Source organism: Cyprinodon tularosa, unplaced genomic scaffold (assembly GCF_016077235.1).
Source record: "Cyprinodon tularosa strain WSP-4 unplaced genomic scaffold, ASM1607723v1 ctg55, whole genome shotgun sequence".
NCBI lineage: Eukaryota > Metazoa > Chordata > Actinopteri > Cyprinodontiformes > Cyprinodontidae > Cyprinodon > Cyprinodon tularosa.
This window is the reverse complement of record NW_024039285.1, coordinates 2387841-2414147: the sequence shown is the minus strand read 5'-3', so window position 1 is coordinate 2414147 and position 26307 is coordinate 2387841. Positions and strand designations below refer to the sequence as shown.

Below are 26307 nucleotides of genomic sequence, written 5' to 3'. Positions count from 1 at the left end.
TTTCTGACTTGTTGACTATAAAGATGTACTAAAGATGGCTAGAGAATGATCAAATTATTGATGGCGTAGCAGAACAGAGTCTGTTTCTGCAGAAGTTACTCATAGAGTCAGCAATGTAAGTTTACAAATAAATAAGCTTCAGAGTTCCTTCTTTATTTTGATATATTTAAGTTTTTAATTTTGGAAGTAAATTTTTTGTAAGTTGAGAAGCTATGTGGCCCTTGTAGTCTAACTTATAGACTACATACTGTATGCTGTGACTATATGGAGTTATTTTTGTATTTTTATTAAATTCAAGAAAAAAAAACTGAAAGTGAAAAGTCATTTTGAAAGTAAATAGATATATTGGAGAGAACAAATTTTCACTGTGATTGCAAAGTTATTTAAGACGGAAGAAAAAGTTTTGAGAGAAAAAAAAGGTATGATAGGAAAAAAATAAAAGATAAATTGAAAATTTGGAAAATAATTTCCGAGGGAAAGAGGCTCTCTTAACTCTCAAATATGTCTATTTTTTTTGCACTTGAAACTTGAAAAGTGCAAATAGAAATTCTCATGGGTTACTTTCCACAACTGCGTTTTTTTTTTTTGCCTTTTGATGGAAAAGGATAGGTTTCTGTATAGTATGACTAATAACTTGTCATTTCAAAAATAAGAGTTATTGATCTTTGTAGCTCTACCACAGTTAAAATATTAGAGTAAGGATTTGAACAGGGCCCTGTGTGATGTATTAAGCTTGTAACATTGTTTTCTTAAGTACTGTATATTGCTGTGTTTTGAAACAGTTACTTTCTTTCAAAAACTGCAAGGTAGTGCAAGGTAGTTCAAAGCTCTGAGATAAAGTAACTTCTGAATCTCAATGCAGTCACTTGGTCTATTTAGGTTTTTGTATGCACGTTCTTCAGATCTTTTTGGATCTTTTATTCATGTATCTCTATTGTACCATTTCACAATTATCTAATGCGGTCCCTAGGTGTATCACATAAAATCTCGACTAATTGCAATTAAAATGTATGCTTTTAATGTGACCATGTGTGAAATAAGTTCAAGGGCTCTGAACACTTGGCATTATATGTTGTATAATGCAATATATGCAAGTTTCGTACCCCAAGCTAAACAACAAACTCCTATTCTGTTATTGCTTTTATTTTTTTTATCTCTTCTCAAGTAGTTAGTTTGTATGTATACTCTTCAGTGTTGGTTTTGTTGTCCCAGGTTAATTGAGCAATTCGATCGTGGGAGCAGTACTGTTTAAGGTCATAGAGCAACATGCTCCCATAGCTCTGTCAGAAAGCTGCTGCTTTCATAATTACGATGCTTTTATCTGTACCGCACGTAAAATGATTTCCAGACAAATGTACACATAAAGCTCAAATAGGCTTGTATACTGTAGGGTGTAATATTTAGCTATAGCGGACTACCGCCCACATTCAGCTGTATCTGTGAACAATTGCTTGCACACTAACACTCCTCCAACTGTCCTTTAGTCCTTTAATTTTATAGATGAGGAAATATTTTGAATCCCCTTTCATAAACAATTGAATTCAGTCATGCATGACGAGGATGCCTGTTGGGTCTTTCTGTCTGCACATATTTGTGTGTAGGCGACTGTATTTTATCATACTGAACAGCTTTTATTGCTGAACAACCATTTTAGATTAGATGTGATTGCTTGGCTCTCGAAATGCATGCAACACTTTCATTTTTTCAGCCATTTCAGTGCTTATCCAAAATTGGTGTCCCAGTTTGGATATTTCTACAGGCATGCATATGTCCCTTTTTATGCATGTGCACACTTGTGTGTTTGTGTGCATGTGCTTGCATGGCTGAATGCACATGTAACTTGAACAAACACCAACACTGGTGGCCCTGTCTGTTTGTCTCACGCAGACGTTCTGTGAATGTGTGCCGAGCTCCTCCCAACTCAAACATCGCTGGTCAGACTCAGAAACTGCCAGGGAGACTCCGGCCAAGGTAAGGCTCAGTCTCCACAAATCACAAAATTTGAGGTAAAAGTTTACACACATTATTGTGGACATGAGCATCATATACAGTTTTGGCTTTTAATAATTGTCGTTCTTTTTAAGAGAGGAATAGTCACTCAATGAACAACGTGTACAGATTTCAGGACTTAAGAACAATTTGGACAACTATTATATAAATACGTATATAAGATATATATACACTACCGTTCAAATACAGTATATACATTGCTAATGTGGTAAATGACTATTCTAGCCGCAAATGTCTGGTTTTTGGTGCAATATCTACATAGGTGTATAGAGGCCCATTTCCAGCAGCTATCACTCCAGTGTTCTAATGGTACAATGTGTTTGCCCATTGGCTCAGAAGGCTAATTGATGATTTGAAAACCCTTGTGCCATCATGTTCACACAGCTGAAAACAGTTTAGCTCGTTACAGAAGCTACAAAACTGACCTTCCTTTGAGCAGATTGAGTTTCTGGAGCATCACAGTTGTGGGGTCAATTAAACGCTCAAAATGGCCAGAAAAAGAGAACTTTCATCTAAAAACTCGACAGTTTATTCTTTTTCTTAGAAATGAAGGCTCTTTCATGCGAGAAATTGCTAAGAAATTGAAGATTTCCTACAGCGGTGTGTACTACTCCCTTCAGAGGACAGCACAAACAGGCTCTACCCAGAGTGGAAAAAGAAGTGGGAGGCCGCATTGCACAACTGAGCAAGAAGAAAAGTACATTAGAGTCTCTAGTTTGAGAAACAGATGCCTCACAGGTCCCCAACTGGCATCTTCATTAAATAGTACCTGCAAAACACCAGTGCCAACATCTACAGTGAAGAGGCAGCTGCGGGATTCTGGGCTTCAGGGCAGAGTGGCAAAGAAAAAGCCGTATGTGAGACTGGCCAATAAAAAAAAAAAAGATTAAGATGGGCAAAAGAACACAGACATTGGACAGAGGAAGACTGCAAAAAAGCGTTGTGGATGGATGAATCCAAGATTGAGGTGTTTGGATCACAAAGAAAAACATTTGTGAGCCGCAGAACAAATGAAAAGATGCTGAAAGAATGCCTGACGCCATCTGTTAAATGTGGTGGAGGTAATGTGATGGTCTGGGGTTGCTTTAGTGCTGGTAAGGTGGGACATTTGAACAGGGTAAAAGGGATTCTGAATAAGGAAGGCTATCACTCCATTTTGCAACACCATGCCATACCTAGTGGACAGGAAAATTATTTGGGTGACCCCAAACTTTTGAACGGTAGTGTGTGTATATATATATATATATATATATATATATATATATATATATATATATATATATATATATATATATATATATATATATGTATATATATATATATATATATACACACAATGTTGTCTCAGTTATTTTAAGAACTTAATTAGGTTTTGTAATAGAAAGGAATTAACATGTCTTCCGTTATCTAAATACATTGCTTTATAGCAGTAGTGTTTTGGATCAGCCCTGGTAGGATGGGTTTGGGGTCTTCAGGAATGTTGTGTCAGTTCATAATGAAAAAGAATGAGTTTAAAGTTCAGTTCACAAAGATGAAAATGAACTAGCTCATATTCATAGTTTAGTTCATAAAAGCCTATAAATGAACTACTTCAAGTTAATTTAATAAATTAAACCATAGTCCTACAAAACAGAACCTCATATTTCATCATATGTATGATCATAATATATATATATATAGAAATGGAAAATACTCGATGCAGTGAAGCGTTTGTTTAGCCAAAAAAAGAAACACAGGCAGTGTACTGATGCAGTCAAAGTATAAGGAGCAAGAAAGTGAGGTTCAGTTAAGTTTTACATTATATTTTAAAATTAAAAGAAAAAATATATTGACTGAGATATCAGGACTTAATTATATGCTAAATAGAATAACATATGAAAAGCTAGGATAAGAAATGTTTGATGTTTTTCAAAAGAGGCAAAATGCCATATTAATGGCAGTGTTTAAACACAGAAATGAAGTATGGTTAGGAATGAGTCCTTTGATTGTTCTGTGTGTTCTTTCTCTATTACTGGTGTATATTGCACCACTTTTCTTTCGATAAAACATAGAGGCACTCAATGAAAAGTGACTTGCTCATGTGTAGAAGAGATCAGCTATCACTGACAATGGTTCTCAGCACAATCCGCTTTCTGGCTGCATGCTGGCAGTGTGAAGGATTATTTCATATTACACTTTACATTTTGTCACCGAGCAGGAGCGGTGATGTGACCTCAGCTTGGGTACCAAGACACACAGGCATTAGATGGATAAGGCCTTGCAGATTTTCTCAACTCAGTGATGTGATGGGAAGAGAGGGGGATTTAATTATATGAGGGCTTTAGTGAAAATTCTGTGTTGAATGCAAATTAAAGAGTGTTGTTTAAATTGCAGGTGCATAAAAACTGAAAAACACTATTTATGCCAGGTTAAGATCTGAATATATTTGTCTATCTTCACAAGGTGAAGGAAATAAGCACATTTTTCTCTGCAGGTTGTCTGAAGTGTTTTTTGATTTCATGTGCTACAGATAAATTCAGTATCTAGTAGATATGTTCACCCCTTAAACCAGTGGCAGCTGCTGGAGTTTTCTCCAAGGGGGGTATAAATTCAAAATATATGCACGCCAAAAGTTATCATACCAGGATATTTATATGAATGCCAACAACAAAAAACATAAAAACACTTTATAAAAACAAAACATATTTTCATGTACAGGTTTACTTTTCGTACATAAATTTTGCCCTTCTGAGGCTTTGTGAAGGCAAATCTCTGTTTTTCATTTTTCAATATTGTGTCACAAACCTAAAAAAATAATTGCACTGGTTTAATAATGAAGAAGCAATTAGTAAGCTTTATATTTTTTTTAATGTATAAAAACTATTTTCTGAAAAATGTGTTTATTTAAGAGCAAATATGCAAATTAGAAACACCTAGAAAAAGTACATTATATTTTATTATTTTCCATGCGAATCCCAGATTGTTCATTCTTCTTTGCCTTTTCTAAAAAGTGGTGGAGGTGCTGAGCAAATACATTTCCTGTTACCTCAGGAAGCTCTATTATACTTTTGTATTCTAGAGGAGCTACTACGCATGTACAACGTTTAACGAGAGTCTATGGGCAGATTTTTGCGTCCTAGGGCAGAAATACGTCGCCAATCTGACCAAAAAGTGGAATGTAGCTTTACTAGTCATTAAAGATTAAATATTTATCTTGCACGTAAAAAAAAAAAAAAAAAATATATATATATATATATATATATATATATATATATATATATATTATCTCAATATCTTGTTTTGTACTCACTTTTCAGGATATTTAAGACATCTGTTATTGAGTGTCAATGCTATTACTGTGATCAAGTGGTAAAATAATTATTAGCTAAAATAATCCTATAACAAGTCATGCTGTTGGTCTCTCTTCCATTTTCGAGCAACCTTCATGCAGAAGTGAGTAAAGCATCTGGATGGCATACTGTAAAACAAGATTAAGAAATGCTGTTACTGAGGCATTGGTAGCATAGTTAACTCACAGTTGCATCATTTCCATATTAGTGTCAGACATGTGTGATATACCTTTGCCTGTGAGAGCTCATGTGATTGCAATTTTCAACATGTCCAAAAAAAGAGATCCTCAAATTGCTATCCATATTGCTAAATCTGTAGCAAGGCAATGCTTGAGTTTTATTTTCTTTGTAGGTAACACAAATCCTGTACTGAACTTCCATTGAATTAAGAAAAAATTATGAAATGTGAAAAGAAATAATAGTTTTGTATGTGCACAGTAGAAATGCTTAGTTTAAAAAGCCTGTTTCCTGCCATTCTTAATTACTTTATCTTATAGTCTGCCAGTATTCATGGTTGGTGGGACTAGTCATTTCCACAGAGATTAATTCTCTCTTATTTTCCTTCTTTCCAAATTGTCTATCAGAAATTCCCTGCTTTCTCCACAAATCCCACTGAGACAAGAGAAAATCTGAAAGTCAACTACTAATTACAGACAGCCCTAATGCAGGAGGAATATATATATACATATATATATATATATATATATATATATATATATATATATATATATATATATATATATATATATACATATATATATATATATATATATATATATATATATATATATATATATATATATATATATATATATATATATATATATATGAATATATATATATATAAAATCATTCTTTGAAGCTTTTTTGGCTTTACATTCTTTATGCCTTTACTTCTGTGTAGCTCTGAAGTTGAATTTAGACATCATTTATTCTGTGGGGACATGTAGTTGGCCGGCGCTACATTTCTTTTGTTATTGACCATTTAACTGATAAGGCAGCAGGAAAAGGCTTAGCTTCTTATGCTTTCTCCGTTTTATTTGACTTCATGTCCATCTTCTCCCGCAAGACATAAAATAGAACAGCCTATCCATTGGCTTTGCAGAATTATATTTTTGATACCTTTACTCTCAGGCCAGTTTTCAACCATTGCGTTTAATACAATTTTGAATATCAACATGTAAATTTATTATGAATGAATTATTAATGAGTTCTGTTTCTTTCCAAAGATTTTTCACCCATAAAAGCCATCCCAGAAGTCATTTTTCAAAGCTTCCTATTAGGCGTTTTAATTACATTTTACTGATGTGTGACCTCCAGCAGCATTGCAGCATTCTGATATAATCCATTTTTGTAAATACCTTATAAAGTAACTAAAGTATGTCAAAACTCTGGGTGGGCATCGCTGGGTTTAACATAACATTGGTTTTGAAGGCACTGTTTGTTGTAATTATTGGAGTGCTTCCTAAGGATAGGGTGGACCTAAATGCAGGAAAGTGGAAGAAAAGGAGTTAACAGAGGAAAAGAATATTAAGCGAAAAAGACTGCCAATACAGATTTGTAAATTAAACCAAATATAAATTAAGATAAGAAAAAAGAGGACATACATAAAAATGTAACAAAAACAACAAACATGAACCTGAAACCTCTGAATTGAACCAAAAGTCAAAAGTTGGGTCTTGGATTCACATCCAACTAGCAATATCATGGAATCTTGTTTGAGAAATTTCAATTAAATGTGCATCATGGAATTAAATCACAGGTGTTATAAGTGTTTGACATGTGTAAGACATGTAATTGTACCTAGCAAACTGAAAATTATGCGAGTAATTGGAAAACTATTTTTGAGTCAGTGAACCCTGAACATAAACCTTTATTTATGGAATTTGAGATTTATGAATTTACCAAACCTCTAGCCCACCCACCCAAAGGTGTGGGATGTAACCATGTCATAGACCGGGTTAAACTCTTAACAAACATTTTACATGATGCCCTCCAATCTTCTATTCTCAAATCCTCACCTTCTAAGCACATCAAAGATGTTTGATGTGCTTCAGACTGCTCTGAAATACAGTATGGCTGTTTAGCTGATATCTCCAGGAGTTAATGAGTGTTGATATTTGGAAACATAACCGCATTGTGCAATCTGAATCCTTGTCCTCATTAAACAGTGTTAATACTCTCAGACCTAACGTTCAATCAATATATAATTCTGCTGTTGCATGCCTCACCTCTGAAAAATACTCTCTGCTGCAAATATTAGGGAGACTGCACTTAAGAATAAACAGGTGGTAACACTATAACACTGCCAGAAATGAATTTTATTCTGATAATTTAAATCAGATTACATTTTTATTCCATCCATGCATCCTTTTTATTTATTTTTTTGCTGTGGTGCCTATCTCTATCTGTCGACGGGCGGGAGCTGGGGTACACCCTGGACAGGTCGTCAGTCTATCGCAGCGCAACACAGAGACAAACAGGGCAAACAACCATTCACACACACTCACACCTACACTGTAAGGCTAATTTAGAGAAGCCAATTAACCTAACTGTCATGTTTTTGGACTGCGGGAGGAAGCCGGAGTACCTGGGGAGAACCCATGGGTGCAAACTCCATGCGGGAAGACCCCGGGCTGGGGATCGAACCCATTTTCGAACCCACAACCTTTTTGCTGCAAGGCAGCAATGCTATACACTACTCCACTGAGCAGCCACAGTGCAGCTCAATGAGGTCAATAAAACATTAATTGACCAAATAATGTTTTATTAAATGATTTGCTTAATCAGCAATCAATAACCTTTAGTTAGATTCTTTACCCTCTTTGAAATAGCTAGCAGTGAATAGACATTAGGATTCCATTAAAACACTTTTGCTTTTAATTTGGTGATCAAACTGATATGAGCATATGAGAAAACATATGAACACATTTTATCAGTATTTAAACCCTTCAGCTGATTTTAGCTTTATAAAGAAAACAGCTAAAAAAAATGACTGTAGCATAGCTTACCATGCAATTCAACCTGTTAACTTTGTCTTGACCCATCAGTAAAGAAGTGACTGATCAAAATAATCAAAAGACTTTTGTTTAAATAGAACATTTCCCAAAATGTGCCAGACCTCATCCCTCTACCCATTTCCATTTTGGAAAATTTGAGTTTCCTCCAGCAGTTAGCAGCTTAGCATAGCAAGCTTACAGAAAGGGGTTCCCTTTGTTCCAGAATCTGTTCTATACCATATCACCACCATTCTGCAGTTTGCCCATTATGAATATAATATATACCACGGACACACTGTTACAAATATTCATAGCCTAATACAAGCAAATATCTACGTAGAGTATTGGAGCTGCAATGAGTTTATCATGGAAAATCAAATTGCTTAACATGACAAAGTTTATGTACATTTAAAGCTAGACCTAGAAACCAAAGGATTTATATTCAGTTGATTTCTTCAGTGTGGATTATTTGTGTTTAAAAAAAGCAGTGGTTTGATTTTTCTATCCTTAGTTTATATTTGCTCAGTATGTGTATTTGTTGTCTGGTTTGGCAGGATAGAGCATGTTGTGATTATGCAGGTACATAAATCCCAAGACTTTAAATTGAGTGGCCAGCCTTGTCATATCAAGCACTATTTTTGTAACCCTTGCCTATAATCACCGTAAAGGCCTGTCGAACTTTTCCCCCAAAAAGAAAGAAAAAAAATAACATTTAAAGATCAAGTGACACTTCATTTATTCTGGCTCTGATGGGTTCTTTGGACCGTGGGTGGTGTAGGACTACTGGGAAGATGCAGAAAAGTTTAATTATTCACATATGATTATTTTCCCCTTACTTGCATAGCTTGCAATATTACTTAAGGCAGTTTGAAAAACTTTCACAACAAAAACGAATGAATAGCAAGTATGTCTCCTGTCTATAGTTTTAGTATTATTTATTGATTGATTGACTTTATTGATCTCAACGTGGAGAAATTGACCTGTTAAATCGGCTCAAATAGTCGAAAAGACGAAGAATGTGCCAGAGGAAGAAAATTCTTTCTGTATATTTGATCAGTCTTCCTGCGATGAACAACATAGCTCATCTGATTGTTCAATCTGGCTTTTATCCAATATTCACTCATTTCCAATGCAGTTTAAAAGCAGGAGTTTAGTGTCGTTCTAGAACATAATTATTTTAACTATTACAAAACATTTTTATTGTGTTAGATAATCCTGTTGGAAGATCTAACTGTGTCCAGGTTTTTACTGCATAACTCAAACACTCTTCTCAGATGAAAACATAAATCCAGGATCATTGTGCTTGTAAAGTAAGTCCAACATAATCAACTGAGAGGTTAAAGATCAAGAAAGAAGCTACTATTGCAAATATTTCATATTCAAGCTTTATGGAAATGTGCAATTCCCAAGATGCAAAACTTGCTCCAAATTTCCACTGGGAATTTATTTTAGTTATTCAAATAAGAAATTATATTTAAAAGTCAGTGTATAAAGCTTAAAAAACAAAGAGTGTTTACCAAGCTTCTAGCATTGTAACAGCAGCATTGCAATGTTATTTTTTGTGAGTTGATATAGATTGAATGGGTGGAGAAAGGCTGCCTCCATATTGAATATGTCAGCTTCACAAACTGTAAACTAAGTGGCCTCTCATTTGAATCATGTGTGTTCCAATAAGACACTCAAGAGTCTAAAAGCCATTTAACATGTGGCCACTTAAATATTTCAGACCTCAGTTCTATTAAATGAGCAGACTATTCCCGAAAGCAAGGCAGACAAACTACCTGTCTATTCAGTGAAAAGTTTTTTTTACATAACTGCTAAAGGGCTAATTTTGCTTTTGTTTACAAATTTTCTGGGCCACCTTGGTTGTGATAAACTATAGATTTTTTTTATATGTCAACAGCAATTTCACTCCTCTACAAAGATCTGATTTCTGGAGTGCATCAGTAAGATCTTTCCTGACAATAGACTACTCCACCAGAGCAGTAGCAACTCCTACAGAAATAATATGAACCCTTTGCTTCCATGCCTAAACTGCACAAATGATCTCAAATTGAGTAAAATTGTCCTAAATTAATGGTATTTACCCTTAATTTTCGCAGGTAAATAAGGATTTGCCAATGGAACGAGTATTTTTACTCTTAAAATAAGATATGTAGATATTATTGAGTTGAAATAAGACAATGCAATTGTTTTTCTTATTTTAAGTGTAAATTGCCTTGTTCCATTGGCAAAGTGCCTCACTTAAATCCTTAATTCAATAAAAAAAAACGCACTTATTTTAAGAAACAAAAACTTATTTTGATTTTTTTTTTTGCAGTGTACAAAATGCTCTCATTGTCTTGTGCAAAACAAACAAACAAAAAAACATAACCTATTGTAACACTTAGAACAATCAGTATGGTAGTGATCAGCATGATAAATGTACAGTAAATTAACTTATTGGACATTGGACTTGTAACATGTCATGTTTTTCTAAACTTTTGGTATACCCAAAGGAAATGTATCACTTGTTGAGTGAAAATCAGATAGTTGTTTCTTGCAATATATTGAGCTCTGATGCCTACAACACGGAGGAAATATTTCTTAAGAAATGTTTAGCTGTTGTTTAGTTATTCTCAAAGAAGGATGATTTTATTTTTCATCTCCTACCTTTTGTTTTTAAGGATTTTGGATTTTCTGTTTGCAAATCTACTGCTACTCTGCTGCTTTTTGTGTTTTTACAAAGTGGACTAGGGTGTTTATCCTGCCACCGTGCTTTCATCTTAAATGATTGGTCTTCCTTTTCCTTTCAGAGAGTTCTCATATTTAGCCTCTTCCTTTTGCACATGAATTTTTTCCTGTGCCACTGGCTGCAAAACTAGTCTGCAGCATGATCTTCTATATACTCCTTTGGGCTTTAAAGTAGGACAGGTCTGTTTTATGCAAGTGTCTGTCTCTGGTCTTGTTTCCAAGCACAGCAATTCTAATTGTAGTCTAAAAATTGTCAAGTTTTTTTGAGACACATTCAACTTGCTCATTTCTTCAGAAAATTTTGCAAAAAGGGAATCCAAGAGGCTGTATTCTGCTGCTGACTATGTCATGAAGGGTCATATTTTTGTTAGATATTTCTAAAGGTTTTATTTTTAGATTTTATTTGCCTTTGCCGCAAATCTGAAAGCATTCCTCCCAGATTTTTTTTTTCCATTGAGTGCATAGCCTCTGCTAATCCTGCTACCTGCTCTTTCCTTTATAAAAATATGACCTGAAAAAAGCATTTATCAGAAAATGTTTTTAGCTTTAAAATGTCAAAAACACTTTCACCTTTAATACCCGTGATGTACTGTGGTAAAATAATTCAATCAGCAATAGTAAAATTCCCTTTTTTTTAAAAATAGGCCTGGTTTATGCTTTAGAATAGGAATATCTTCATATTCTAGAGCATAATCAGGGTCTGTTAAAAATGTACTTCCTCCAAACCCAATGTTTTTAGCCATCGTGGGTGGTGATTAACCCCTACAGCTAGAAAACTGGGCATCTGCATGCCCAGCCCACATGTACCCTTATAGGTTACACAACTTGTCTGAGAAGCACTATAAAATTGATCTTACTTGTTAGGAAGACACCCCCACATGTCATGGGTATTTACGTCTTTTTATGGCTGTGCCCATAGACTGTGTGTAAGCAAAGTTTAAAGGAACTTTCCCTGCTGAGGATAATTGATTCTCCTAACTCTAAAGGAATCATAAAGCTCCTTCACAAAGCAGACCGTTAGTCCTCTATTAACAGTGGTTCAGTGTGCTTCTGAAGCTAATTTCCATATTAATGTGCTCGCTCTTATACTCATAAAAAAAGAAAACAAACACGCTTGCATGCATCAGCCCACATATTTTCATATGGGACATCCTCTGGTGTGGAAAATGAAACAGTAAAAGATCAATTCTTGATTCTTTGTGAGGAAGATGTGGGGGAGTTACGCATCGTTTATCATACATAATGGTTTCTTCTATTAGCCCGCTATCTTGTTTCTATTTTTCTTGATATGGGTGGAAAAATTAAGTGTTACCCTTTTATGTTCCTTATAATTTAGTTGATGCAGGATATGTTTCTGATTTCTTTTTTTCCGCACATTTTGTTGATTTGGTTGATCAGCTACAGCCTTTCTAAGTCTCAATTTCAATTGTACTTATTAAAGTGCTTCCCTTTTTAGTCCTTAAAAAGTTCCCATACCTATTGAACCTCTAAATGTTTGGTCATGTTACAGCAAGATTCTTTTGAAATGGTAGAGAATGGTAGAGAAAAGCAATGAAAATGTGAAGTGATGAAGGTATTTCAATTGTTCAATTGATTGATTAAATTATTGATTAGGAAAACGACTCAGAAAAGCAGGTCACGTTGCCTCCCGCTCTGCTCAGAGCATACATCCCGGTGTCAGGTAGCTCGGATCGTTAGAACATCAAACCAACAACCAAAAACACCAAAATCGCTTCTTCTCTCCATACTACGGCTCCAGTCACATTATAAATGGGCTCAAAAGCACAAGCAATTTGATTAAGACACTTCAGTGTTCTTTCAGCTTTGTCTTCCATCATACCAAATGTTTTAAGTGTTTTATGGTTGGGATATATCGCTGAAATATAACTGTTTGAGGTACTGCAATGAGGTGGCACCCTTACCAAAACTATGATAAAACAAAACTTTCTTTCTTTTAGGTGTATATTTTTCACATTTGTATTGACATTTTTTGATAATAGTAAGATATAATTTTGTAAATTATTTTAGTTTGTTTAACTATTTAATTTAATCTTTAAAAGACCGGAGCTTGGGGCAGTGATTTAGCAAGACTATTAATGTCTTAGAATGGCTGAGTCAGAGGCCCAACCTAAAACCAGTAAAAAAAATACCAAAAAGATATTGTTCACAGACACTCTATCTACTTTGAAAAGCTTGGGCTGTTTTTGAAAAATTATGGAAAACATTTTAATCTCTAGATGTATAAAGCTGGTAGCCTAGCTTACAGTACGTCTAATGAGGCATAACGTATATGCCCACAACTCTCAGAATTTATAAAAAGTTATCCATTAAGATTGTAGACTATGTTAAAACCTATTTTTGATAGAGTAGAGGTTTATGTTGGATCACCAAATAGAGTAAAATACAACCACTAAAGTTTTAGCTTTGAACGTAACAAAATGAGAAAATATTGAAAGGGTAATGATACTGAGCCACATACTGTAGATATTTGAATTGGTCTCATAACAATATATTAACTTTTACTGTGTTAGACCATTATCCTTTTCAGACAGTTAATTATAATATAATATAATTCAGCATTTAAAAAAATATATTTTTTGTGTAAAAGTTGACTTCTTTTTTTTTTTTTTTTCCTTTTTCCTAAGTGGCAGTTGAAGGAATAGGCAATTTCTTTCCATTAAATTCTTTTAGAAAGATATTTCATGAAGGTTGGAATTTAATTATAATATATATGCCGGTAATAATACTCTTTGCAATGGTGGATGAGAGTCATTTAGAATTTTTTTTAAAAAGCATGTGTTATGATATGAGATCATTCAAGTTGGAGCAAGTGCTATTATAACAGATTCCTTTTTTTCTCTTCTCTTCTCTTTTCTCAGAGGATGAGCTGCAGCTACCTGCTCTGCACTATCCTGCTCTTTGTGGCGGTTTTGCTTGCTGTTACTGTAACTGGCACCATCCTTTTCATGAACCACTACCAGGCTCCACCCTTGTCTGATGGCCTACCCCACATTTCCACCAATCAGGATGAAGCAAATGCCCTGGTTACTGTGGAGAGGGGAGACGGCTCTCGTATCAACATCTTCATTGACCCCAACTGTCCTGACTATAACAGCAACTTCATGCGGCTCGAGGGTGTGCAGACCTCACTGCTTCACTCACTCACTGACCACGACACTGACCTGAAGTCGGTCAAAGGCCAGGATCGCGCCCTGCTTGTCAGCTTGGCTGAAGAGGTGTCCAAGCTCTCTGCCCATGCAGGACAGCTGAAGATGGACTACGAATCCTTGCGCAGGGGTCAGAGCAGCCTTGGTCAGGACTTGAATACTCTACAGACAGAACAAGGACGTCTCATACAGGTAAGGCCCCAATACCTTAGAGAATGCATGTCCAGTTTAAGACTTGTGTCACTCATAGTTACAAAAATAAATTATTGTAGAATCTACCTTGACTTGGGCCATAAAGACTTGAAACTTAACTTGGACTCTTAAGGCCCATTTACCAAAAGCCGAATTCAGAAATTCCAGGAAAGGAGTTCAGGTTAGACTAGCCCTAGCATAAGGAAGTCTAGACTGACATAGTCTGGTCTAGTCCCTTAAATAATGACAGCTGTAAGTGATCAAGCGAAATGCAGGCCTGCAGCTTCCTTTAATGATATATTCAGACCGCAATGCTGGAAGCAGCAAAAAAGCTTCAGCTGCTTCATTTCTGATGCTTGTTCACATTAAGGTCAGATGTGCGTCAAGATCACCTTTGCTACTCCTGAAGCGCGTCCGGTAAAGTGTGTCCACATCCGTCTGATGCTACCGCTGCTCCTGTGTTCAATGGAAGAGAGTGGCTTTGCGATATTTGCTGTGGATATTAATATAGCTGGTGAATATCGTGCTCTCAGTGTAATGTGGGAGATAATGATAGTCGAAAGGAAAACTTTATTGGACTTATTTATCATATCGTGAAAGTAACCATAGAAACAAGATTTAAAAAGTATGACGTGTACATATAGTACAAGTATCAGAAAAGATAAAAATATACTATATTTAAAAATCACTGCTTAATCTCTCCTCATCTTAATGTTACCATTTCAATGCAAACCACCAACGACCAAAGACAGATCAGTATTTCATTATAATATGTGCAAATTTCCTTTTCTGTATGAAATGTTAATGTCGTCTAACATTAGCTAAACGTCTCTTAAAAATCTAGCATGCAGTAGTTATTTACAATGCTACCTTTTTGGTTGAAAAATAAAAATACACATTTAAGGACTTTACTGATACTTTTACAATAACTCTGGACCCCAGAGAAACACAGCACACACTGCAATGGAAAAAACACAGGGATGTTCTAGTAAAGATTAGAAGAAACAATAGTTTGGGTTCTTCTTTTTATATATTACATTTTCTTTTGTTTGTTTGATTTTTAGGAGCAATATATATATATATTTTTTTTTTTTTTTCATAATACAGTTATTGAGATTTGAGTTAAGTTTGTGGAGCTGCCCACAATCTTTTCCTGTAGGTGACTGTAATGCATCTTAAAGTTGTTTGTCAACCATCATTAGTACTAGAGAGAAGAAGCACTCCAACTTCATCATGTGCTAAGACATATTCAACTGTTCCGTGGCAGATATACTTATCTATTTTGTAAAAAAAAACAACAAACAAAAAAAATGATTGGATCTACATTAATGGTAAGTTCTTTTTTGTGTTATTAGTTATTATATTTTATTGACCAAACAATGATTGGTCAAAACCCACACAGACATTGTTGCCAGAAGCAAAATGGTGTTCTAGCACCATTTTGCTTCTGCTAGCAAAATGGTGCTAGTACAGACAAATTATATTACTTATGTTTCTGCTTTCTAGCCACATTGGCATTTTTTTTCTCCTCATAATCTGACCCAGACATTTCATTCTCTCGGACACTGGAACAGAAGGAAAAATCACCTGCTCTGGTCCGAATCAACTAACCCTCTGTTAACGGAGGGCTCTGTCTACTCACTTCAGTCATTGTCACATGGAGAATATCGTAACAGAGATTAAAAAGTCAAATGCAGCATTTGTGAGCTGTAAGTTCACTAGGACTATAATCTTTTTGCATGTAAACATTTTGAATATTTAGGAAATAATAGATATTACAAAACGTAATTCTTCTTATTCTTGCATAAAATATTCAAATTCGTAATCCCTATGGACCCAAAGTTGGAATAAAGTTTATTCAGATGCAGTATAAGGAAGAACATTTTTTGTATCCTTTTATGTTATATTTTATGTTATATTGTTGCAGTTCCACATTTCTATGCAGCAGAGGTGTATCAAAACTCTCCAGGCTAGGCAGCAAAGTAAATAACGATGCCGTCAAACCAGGAGACAGCTACTTGTAAGATGAATAGTCTGTGCAGAAACCAAGTATGATGTTATCCTGACAAGATGCTAATACAATCGATATGTGAAGATGTGTTAATATGATTTATTGAATTTCTTTAGGTGCTGTTAAAAATCGTATGGAGATAGGATTAAGTTTGGGTGTGTCCACAACAGCAGCTGTATCTGAACTTTGTTGTTCCAGATATGACCTCCAAGATCTTTGTGAGAAGCTTTTGTTTAAGTATTTTAACTATAAAAGCAATATTTTTGTAGTATAATGTTCCCTGTAATATTCCCAAAATATTTCAATGTGTGTACCGAGAAAAAAACAGATTTTGGTAATAAAGAACCTGTAGAGCGTTGACTTCTTATATATATCGCCTTTTTCTTCTCAAGTGACCCTGCAAAAAAAAAAAAACAAAAAAAAACAAAACAGATTGAACAACTAAAACACTCACTGAAATGTGGCCAAAGCACACAGGGCTAGTTTGAAAAACAAAAAAACAAGACTGTTCCCCATGATTCAAATATGCACAGGACAAGATCCACACATGGGAGTTTAGTCTTTATACTTCTAAAGGCAGAAATTTAGACGTTAGTGCTGTTAAGTGCTACACAATTTGAAACCTTTGGTGTTTTTGTCATAAAACAGGACAGATGTACCCAGAATTCCAGAACACTCTGGAGAAAGAAACACAGGTTAGTGGCTGCAATCATATGACAGGAGATGATTATCCGAGTAAGTCACTTAGCTGGTTTAACAGTTCAGTCCATCTTCTCTGAGGAAAGCAAGATCCAGCCGATGGACCACCGAAAGAGATGCGGCTCAAAGCTGTCCAAAATGTCCCTGATGCAGCAACTTAGTGAGCAGGCAGGAGACCGATCCAGGTCAGAGAAATAATGATCCAGGAGTCCATAGCCTGACCAGAGGTTCCAACCCAAACAGAAACAGACAGATCCAGGGTTCCAGGAATCCTGAGAGCGTGAAGGCAGGTTCAGAGTTCAATGAGTCCAGCAGACAGGCACGCTCAGATGCAGACAGGCAGGCTCAGTTGTTGAGGGACAGGGACAGGAGGACATGGTAACGGAATTACTGCAGAACTTCAAACTGGTCTCCACCTTGGAGACCAGTTTTAATTCCCTTAAGCCAGGCTTAAGGGAATTAAAACTGACCTCCTCCGTGTCCCAAGCCAAAACCCCAAGGGCTCCGTTGTGAAGGGCCAGCATTGAGCTCCCCCTACACGCTGAGCCAAAACCCTGAGGGCTCAGCAGAGAACAGCTGAGACACGATCAGGCGACAAACACCAAACCCTCTAAATCCACTGGCCTCACTGAGATGAATAGAGTGTAAGCAATTAGCAAGAGTGACAAAGTGATTGAACAAACATGGACCACTCACGGATCAATTTAAAAACTGTACCCAGAAGCTCGGAGATGTGAATTGTATAATACCTATCAATACATTTTGATATATGATGAGTGACAGGCTTTTGCACTTGACCAATTTCTGTACCTTTATTTCCGTTCATTTTCCGCAGAATCAAAGCATTATCCAACCCTTAGTCAGTGCCAACTGAAGTGTGTCCATTTCTTTGTATGCTTTGAATAAAAAAAAAAAAATGTAAGCACTAATAGATCTTGTATTACTCCAGGCTCATATTTCTCTTAATATAACTCTTTCAGCCTTGCATTTTAAGGGGAAGTCACTGGGGAAGAAATGCCAGTCATGTTTGAAGAAATCCTACAACTCACATGCTAATTCAGTAAGATAGTATAATGCTTTCCAAGATGTTTAAGCTGGACTTCATACTGGATAAAGCCATGATTAAAGCCTCTTTAGTTCTGCACTTTCCAGACTGACTTATTGATGACATTTCCTAAATATGTGTGGAAATTGTTAATGCTACCAGCTCCTTTAATGATGTCATTATAGCTACAGTCTTCATACTTCACCATATATATATATATTTCATTCCTGCTATTCATACAGCTGAGACAAGTGAATATGATTGCCAATCCTCTCGAAGACAGCATCTCTTAACATATTGATCAAACTGAAGAGAATGAACTTTGAAAAGCTTACGGGTTGGTCAAACAAGTGTTCAGAGACTGACTGGGTGGGCTACTGTTAATGTGAGGCCTAGTGTAGGTGGCACAGCGGAGTGGGCAGGGTGTGTTGAGGTGGTACCAGCAGCAGCTTAGATACTCCAGGTGATTGATTTTCTCTGTGGAGGCAAGGCATGTGGTGCGTAGATCCGCTATTTGAGCTTGACACCATGGTGAGACTGCGTGATCTATGGGACACCTGTGGCCAGGACTTCTGATTTATAGGATGACACACAGTTGTGCTATACACTGCAGCCCTTTTTCTTCAAAAAGCAAAAAAAAAAAGCTATCTCACTCTGCCGCATAGGGACAGGCCCGTCAACATACCCCCGAGGTAGTGTGTAGGAGAGTCTGATTGCAGTTGGTTTGGTAACAATATGCTTTTATTATTTAAAAACTGACACAACAATATTTCATAGTGTGTCTTTTCATTAAATAGTAGTGTGCCTACATTTTTGAATATAGATAAATGAGTCGGATAGTAAGAATAGCTTCTAGCTGATGTTTTTTTTTATTGTTTTTTATAATTAAAACAATTATAAAATACAGAACTTGTTTGCCTTGAAAGGTTCAGTTACCTAAAAATATATACTAATCAGAATTACAGAGGAATTACAGCCAAAGCAATGCCTTTTATTTTGAAGGTTTTTAACAGCCACTTGAGTGGCCCTGACAAAGGTGTTACTATCAGACGAAAGTGTGGAGCTGATAGAATATTACTCAATGTTTGTTTAACTGATATTTAGTTTGCTTTTGTTATATTTAAGTCTCTCCCCGCTATGTCATCAATGTCTTTTTAGGTCCATCCAGTTGAGAACTAAATTATTTCTGACTGTTAATGCTGCAAGTGGTATGATACAATTTTGTAAACTTCTGAATGATGCTGGTGCAAGTCACCCGGTGTGTCTGTCTGAGCATCCATTCTTTGTCAATATCAGCTTATCCTCCCAGGGTTGGGGTGGAAATGGTCCCTATTACAGGTGCTTATTGGGTGAGAGGTGGGATGTACACCTAAATGTTCATTAGTGTATAGGGAAACACAAAGGTATGTTTGACATAAACCCTTATAGATAAATACTCATATCTGTGCTCATGTAAAGTTGTGTGTTCACACCCAGTTCTGTACTCATCTAGCAAAAATGTACTCTAGCTTAGATGTAATTTGCCAAACTGCAGGAAAAAACAAGGGGAAAAAAAGGCATACTCTACACAGGCTGCTTACTGTCTAATCTCAATTTTTGTACATAAAATCATCTTTAAACATATTCAATCAATCAATCAATCTTTATTTCAGACACAAAAGAGGTCCATAGTAAAAACAAAAGAAAACAAAAGAAAAAGAAAACAAAAAGAAGCATGACAGTCACTGAGCCACAAATAAGTGATGACGCCAATGTTTCCACAATCTTGAGAAAAATCTCACTGTACTAAAAACAGGGTTTACTAAAATAGCTATTATATTATTGTATGACACGGATAATCTACACATACATTTATACATGAGATTCCTGAGCGCAGCTGCACATGTGGGAACAGCGTTATGTGCAAACATGTGGCTATATTGATACATAAAATGCATAATCCCAGAATTCATTTTATTTTCTCTTTAAAAAATTGGGACATACGTGTGACCCAGACTACTTTAAGATATTACCCAAGAGATCTTATTCAAGTTTAGTAAAAGATGCTATGCATCAGATAAAAGCTCAGCATGTTCTTTCTGCAGATTCAGTACTGTAGAATATGTAATTTGGTTGAGGGCTGTTCAATATCATTTGCTATCATGTTAAGATATTCCGCTAAATAAATGTCACAACCCATAACTATCTATCTAATATATTAGGGCTGTGCGATATGGCTGAAAAATTTAATAAAAATAGAAGCCTATCTTATGAGTCTTTATCAGTAATTATTGATATGTTTTTTGGTTTTACATAATTGAAACAGGACAAAAAACGAACCCTATTTAAACATAACCTTTAAAAAGAGGTTAGTCATATCACCAACTTTGTATAGCTTGGCCATGAGAGGTTGAGACGCAAAATCCTTTCTCTGCCCATATCACCCAGAACGCTCTGTGGTTTTGGATCAGAGTTATTTGAAATTTATAAAATATTCCATTGGACATATTTTCTATTGATTTTGATAGGCCTCCATCACAGTACATAACGTTATAACTTTTCAGCTCTGCCCCACCATTTAAACTGATGAGATGAAAGTTCTTCTCAATTCTTTATTAAATTGCTTTTTAATATCACTCTTTGTTTATATTTTTTTTATGTTCTAGTGACTTCTATTTGTGATTTTGGGAAACAGGCAGACATGACATGGGATTAGAAAGCAGTGGAAGACATGGGGCAAATATTAACAGGCTGGGACTCGAACCTGCAGCGGCCATGTTTTGGACCATAGTCTCTGTACTAGGATCATGATGTTAACCCCTGCTCCACTGCCACACCCCATTTTGTTTATATTTTTCTAGCACTGTTTGTTGATTTTTTTTTGCCTACCAAGTACAGTAAAGTGCAGCAAAAGCATTAGCTGCATTGACGCTCAGGAACACTTGGTTTCGAACCTTTTATCCCAGTTCACACTCTGCAAAACTGGGATGCATCAAAAGAAGACACAACAGAATTTGGTTCATAGAATGAATATTTGACACTTAGAGGGAGGGCAATATTTTACAATTGCTTACAAATTAATTAGCAAGATGACAGTTTTAGTAGTCATCAAAGATACAGTTCTGTAAACCAATCATCTCTTGAGCTCAGATAATAACAAAACTTTTTTTTTTTTTTTTTTAAGAGGAGGAAACTGAGGTCCACCTCATTAAAAACCAACTTCTCATATTCTTTCATGATGTGCAATGATGCACACTGTCTGACTACATAACGACTCCACAGTGGCAAAGGCTGCAAGGAGGAGCATGACTTACTGATTTCCTTGAACTGCAGGTCACAGTTTAAACTGAATTATGTGCCTGAGGATTATTAATGTTTTAAGCAAGTGGCACTCACAACCTCTGATAAGGATCTGGGGGCAAACTGCCGGTATGCGAGAAAACCATATTGCCTCAAGACATTCATTCTACCAGACACCAGGCCTCTGTGTACTTGGGAACATAAAATTGTATTTGTTGCAAGGTCTCAGTCAAGGATATAATAAAACTAACTTAAAAGGCTGAGTGAAAAAGTTGCATGGGAAAGCTGTGATAAGCCCCTAAATGGTAATGAGTAAGTTCAAAGATTTGGCAGCTGTGGTTAAAAGGCAAAAAGAATAACAAAACTTTGTCAAAGTTATATCACTAAAATGTCATTAGGGCTCCTGCAGATCCTTAAAAAGTCTTAAAATGCATTTAATTCTTCAATATAAAGTCCTTAATTCTTATTAACATTTCTAAAATCAGTCTTTCATAGGTCTTAAAATTGTTACCACATCATATATAGGATTTTATTTTGTAATCCATATCAAACATTTAAATGATTGACAATATTTTTTTTACATTTACCAAACAGTTCGCTGTAACCATTATTGGTTCCGTCTCGATAGCGGAACTAATAAAAACAATTTTATAGCCTTACATTTGGGTGATGCTTTACTAACTTTTTATATGGACAATGTGGGGAAGTGTAAATTCAATGAAAACTGGCTATCCAGACAAGAGTTTTCTGCATGGCTAAAACCAGTACCAGGGAATGTATATTAATGTATACAGATTAAGGTATTTTGTGCAAAAAGTCATTCAAGCTCAGCACAATGGGAATCAAGGCAGTGGAGTCACACGTGCGAAGTGTGAGACACAAAGCGTCAAAAAGGAGTTACCGAGAAGCAGCAGGTGTTTCTCAGTTCTGTTCCACCAGTTAAGTTCTTTTCTGCAATTCCTCCACAGTCATCTCCAACATCAACAACAGCGCCAATAGCACCAAATCTCCGTATAATAGTTGCTGATATGTTTATGAGGAAAACAGAGGTACTTTGAGTAGGGAACAAAACAAAGTTTGTGAATTCAGTTCAGTATTTGTCAAAAATACATATGTTTTTCGTGTGTTTCTAGCTTTCTTCCTATATGGAAAGTTTTTCAAAATTTGAAACATAACTATGAACCTTTGTTTTTCTGGTTAAGTAATCTTAAGGTCCTAATGATAAGGAGATAAAGACTAGAGAACATTGTGCATTAAATGTGATTATAATGTATATATAAAGCAATTCAAGTAATTTGATAATTATATTATCTAAAAAAACAAATTCAACACTTTAAAAACTAAAGGAATTAGATATAAACTAAACCACAAAAAAGAAGAATGACATCCATTAAAGCAAGGAGCCTTATACTGCACATGATATTGACAAGCATGATTTTTTTTAGAATTTTAAGTTAAAATCGATCTTCCTTCTATGTCAGATATTTTACTGTTTAGGCCAGCAATTCTTCACAGCCGGAAAGTATAAAAGTGCACTTTTACTCTCTATGACATTGGAGGCCACAGCTCTGGAGAAGAAGCTGCGGGCCAGTGTTTGTATAAACCACGAAGGTTCTTAGTGTCAGCAAAAAGGGGGAAGACTTTAAGATGTGTTGCTCCCAGCCAGAATGGTCAGATCTAAATTTGAGATCATATTTATTTTATTTTTTTTGCTTTGCTCTTTGAAGCATTACCAATCATCAAAGCATGTATCATATGGTTCAATTGTGTGCTTGTATTTGGAGAATGAAGCCATCACTTTTTATTTTATGTTTGAGACAGATCAGATTCTATAGCTTTAATTCAGTGTAAAGGTTTTACTACATCTTATAGAGTCTGTGCCTTCCTTAAATCTACACATGAACAGACTAAATCAAACGTCTGTTCAAAGATCAGGCACTCTGTTATATTAATCCAATTCATGATAAAAAAAAAACATTCACATTATGTATGAAGGTTATGTTCATCATCAAGGGTAATCTTTTATTCATTGTTTCTTTGCTTCAGAGACCTTCATCTACAACAGTACAAGACTGTTGCATCTAATGGCCAGAGCAAGCTAAGTAGAGTTTGACCTAACATTTCTGGGCCATTTTAATTCACCAGATGCTTATTGATAGTCGATTTAAGCACAGCAGAACTGCTGTTACTTAACAAGCAGTTACACCAATTGAGAACAAGCACACTCTTTCCTCTGCTAACCAAAAATGTCTGAATAAGGGAGGTTTTGTAAAGCAGTATAGCGATGCAGTGGTCTGCACTCCAACCTCAAAGCAAGATACTTCCTGACTAAAATCCATGCTGAGGTGAAGATCTTGATAAATTGTGTTTCTGGTTTCTTATTATTTTCTCAAAACAAGCTTAAATAAAACACCCATGATGAATCAAATGCTTTTTCAAACAGGATAGATAGAATTAGTATAAAACCTATGATAAATCCCTGCTCCAGCATATAATGCTTTGTAAAGGTATTTGTATTCTTAGCTATTGTTTGAAAAACAACAACTGTTAACACCGAAGATAAAGTGAATACAAAATAAACTTTCTTTCTTCTAATGGACTTTTTATATATATATTGAGGAAAATAACGAAACAGTAACAAACCTTCTTGGAATAGGCCAGCCAACCAAAACGACTCAATAAAGGCACTAACATGTCATTCAGGTAGTAACAAAGAGACCAAGAAGAACATTTAAAGTGCTGCAGGCATCGGTTTCCTCAGTTATGTCTGTTTTCATATTTCAACAACAAGACGGAGATTGGGGAAAATAAAAAGGAGAGTCTCAAGGATAAAACCTCCATTGACTAAAAACAACACAATATTTTTCATATGACTCAAAATCCTCTTTATCTACAAGGCTGTTTAGAAAATATTCTGAAGACAGAAAAAAACTTTTGAACTTTTCTAAAGATGCTCATCCGGTATAACATTATAGTATTTCACAGATAGAATGCTGTGCATGGTAGCGGTAGTGTGATTGTTTGAGTCGGGTTTGCTGCCATAGGGCCTAGATGACTGCATGCTCTTAAAGAGGTTGGGAACAATTAAGCAGAGTGTCATTATCAGTTTATTTATGAAAATGTGTTAGTGGACTATAATCCCCAACATAGAATGGGTTGGAGTTAGTTAGTTAGTACCTAACTCCTGCCACAGACATCATATGTTGGTCCCACAGTGTTGCCTAGTGTTGGATTCCTGAAAAGGATAACTAATTAATATAGTGCACTGCTATTAAAACAAACTACTTAAACTAGCTTAGCCAGAAGAGGCACATTCACTCATCTGCACTCAAAATTTGTGAAGCTATACAACAACAGGCTCTTGTTTTATTGATGTGGCCTGTTTCCGTTGATGCCAGATGGCACTCTTCTTCTAATAAAATCTATCAATAATTAGGATTCCAGGGGGATCTGAAATTGAACCAGAGGCTCTGATGGTGTAATTACTTCTCTTCCTATCAAGTCAAGAGAACTCCTGCCTTAGTTCGAATTCTGCACCTCCAAGGACCCGGTCCACCTGGGTTGGATCCTTCGAAGGCCATGAAAATAAGGAGGCCAGAATAGTTCGGCTATAGCAGGGGTCGGCAATGAAAACTGTTCAAAGAGCAATATTAAACCAAAAATATAAAAATTGTAGAGTTTCTTATATAAACCTCGTACAGCAACACGGGCTCTAAGTATATTAACCCACTACAAATAAAGGCTAGGTTGGCTTAAATAAGCATTCATGATGAAATGTTTATCCTCCAGCAAATGTCACATTGTCTTATGAGGTGAGGGAGGAGCAGTGAAGGCTCTCAACGTGTGGAATTAAGAGCTGGTTATACTCCTGCAGCAGTATGTTGCAGTGAGTTTGTCGCAGATATTTTTGATTTATGCCCAATATTGAAGCATGGTCTGGTCTATGTTATTCTATCCCATAATCAAGAGGGACAATCATGAACCACATTTGGGTCTAGATACGACCAAAGCGATGACTAAGTGGTGGCAAGTTTGTGCGACAAAGGAGGGACATGAGGGCGAAAAGAGTAGGGATCCAGGTGGAAAAATGGTCCCAGCATTCTTACGCACCTCGCTCTTCTAACTGGTCCAACTTCACGAGTCGTTTTCCGCAATAGCGGTCATCCAAACAAAACAAGCCCGTAAGGTACTAAACAGGAAATATCGATAGTGTAGAACGGATGTAGATTTTACCAATCAGAGGCCTCCTGAGTGCAGCACTGTCTGCGGTCACCTTCAGTTTTGGAGAGGTAGCAGAGTGTCTGCGGCAGGGACCGAGGCACATTTGCATTCACTGCGGCACACGCAGTCGACCTGGTTTCTGAGTATAAATCAGCTTCAGAGCAGTACTTTCTAACCCCAATATCTCACATCCACCACGTCAACATTATTGTTATTTATATTTTGAGGATTTGGGGAAAAATGGAAGAAAATTCACATATTTGCGTAAGAGCGCTACCTGCTCAATGTGTGACTGTTTTTCAATGCTTGCATCAAAACTAGCAGCAGTAGCGGAGTTTGGAGAAGCAATCCACTTCTTAAATCTATCTTTGCTCTCCTCTAATTTATCCTGAAGCTCTCCAATCGCACTTTTTCTCTCACTCCCAGCTTTGTGGTCACCTGCATATTTAGGATGCGCTTGTGTTGCAGGCTATGACCACTGATATCTAAGGCTATGTATCTATTATACAAATGTTTACAGCATTGAAAAACAATGCTGTAAACAATGCTGTGTAAAAATAAAAAAAATAAAAATTATGTCATACATTTTTGAAAAATCCCTAGGGAGCCGCAAGGGGGGCGC

The 26307-nt window shown here is 36.0% G+C and overlaps 1 protein-coding gene across 2 annotated transcripts in view; it reads left to right on the top strand.

Annotated features, from left to right (window-relative positions):
- Window positions 1–26307, top strand: part of LOC119796466 (fibrinogen C domain-containing protein 1-like) — a 207141-nt gene that overhangs the window by 67532 nt on the left and 113302 nt on the right. Inside the window, exons 2-3 of one of the 2 annotated variants that reach the window (XM_038305034.1) lie at window positions 1888–1971; window positions 13951–14430. In XM_038305034.1, coding sequence (XP_038160962.1) covers window positions 1888–1971; window positions 13951–14430 — 564 coding nt within the window. The remainder of the gene's footprint in view (window positions 1–1887; window positions 1972–13950; window positions 14431–26307) is intronic. The other variant, XM_038305036.1, reaches the window with a different exon arrangement.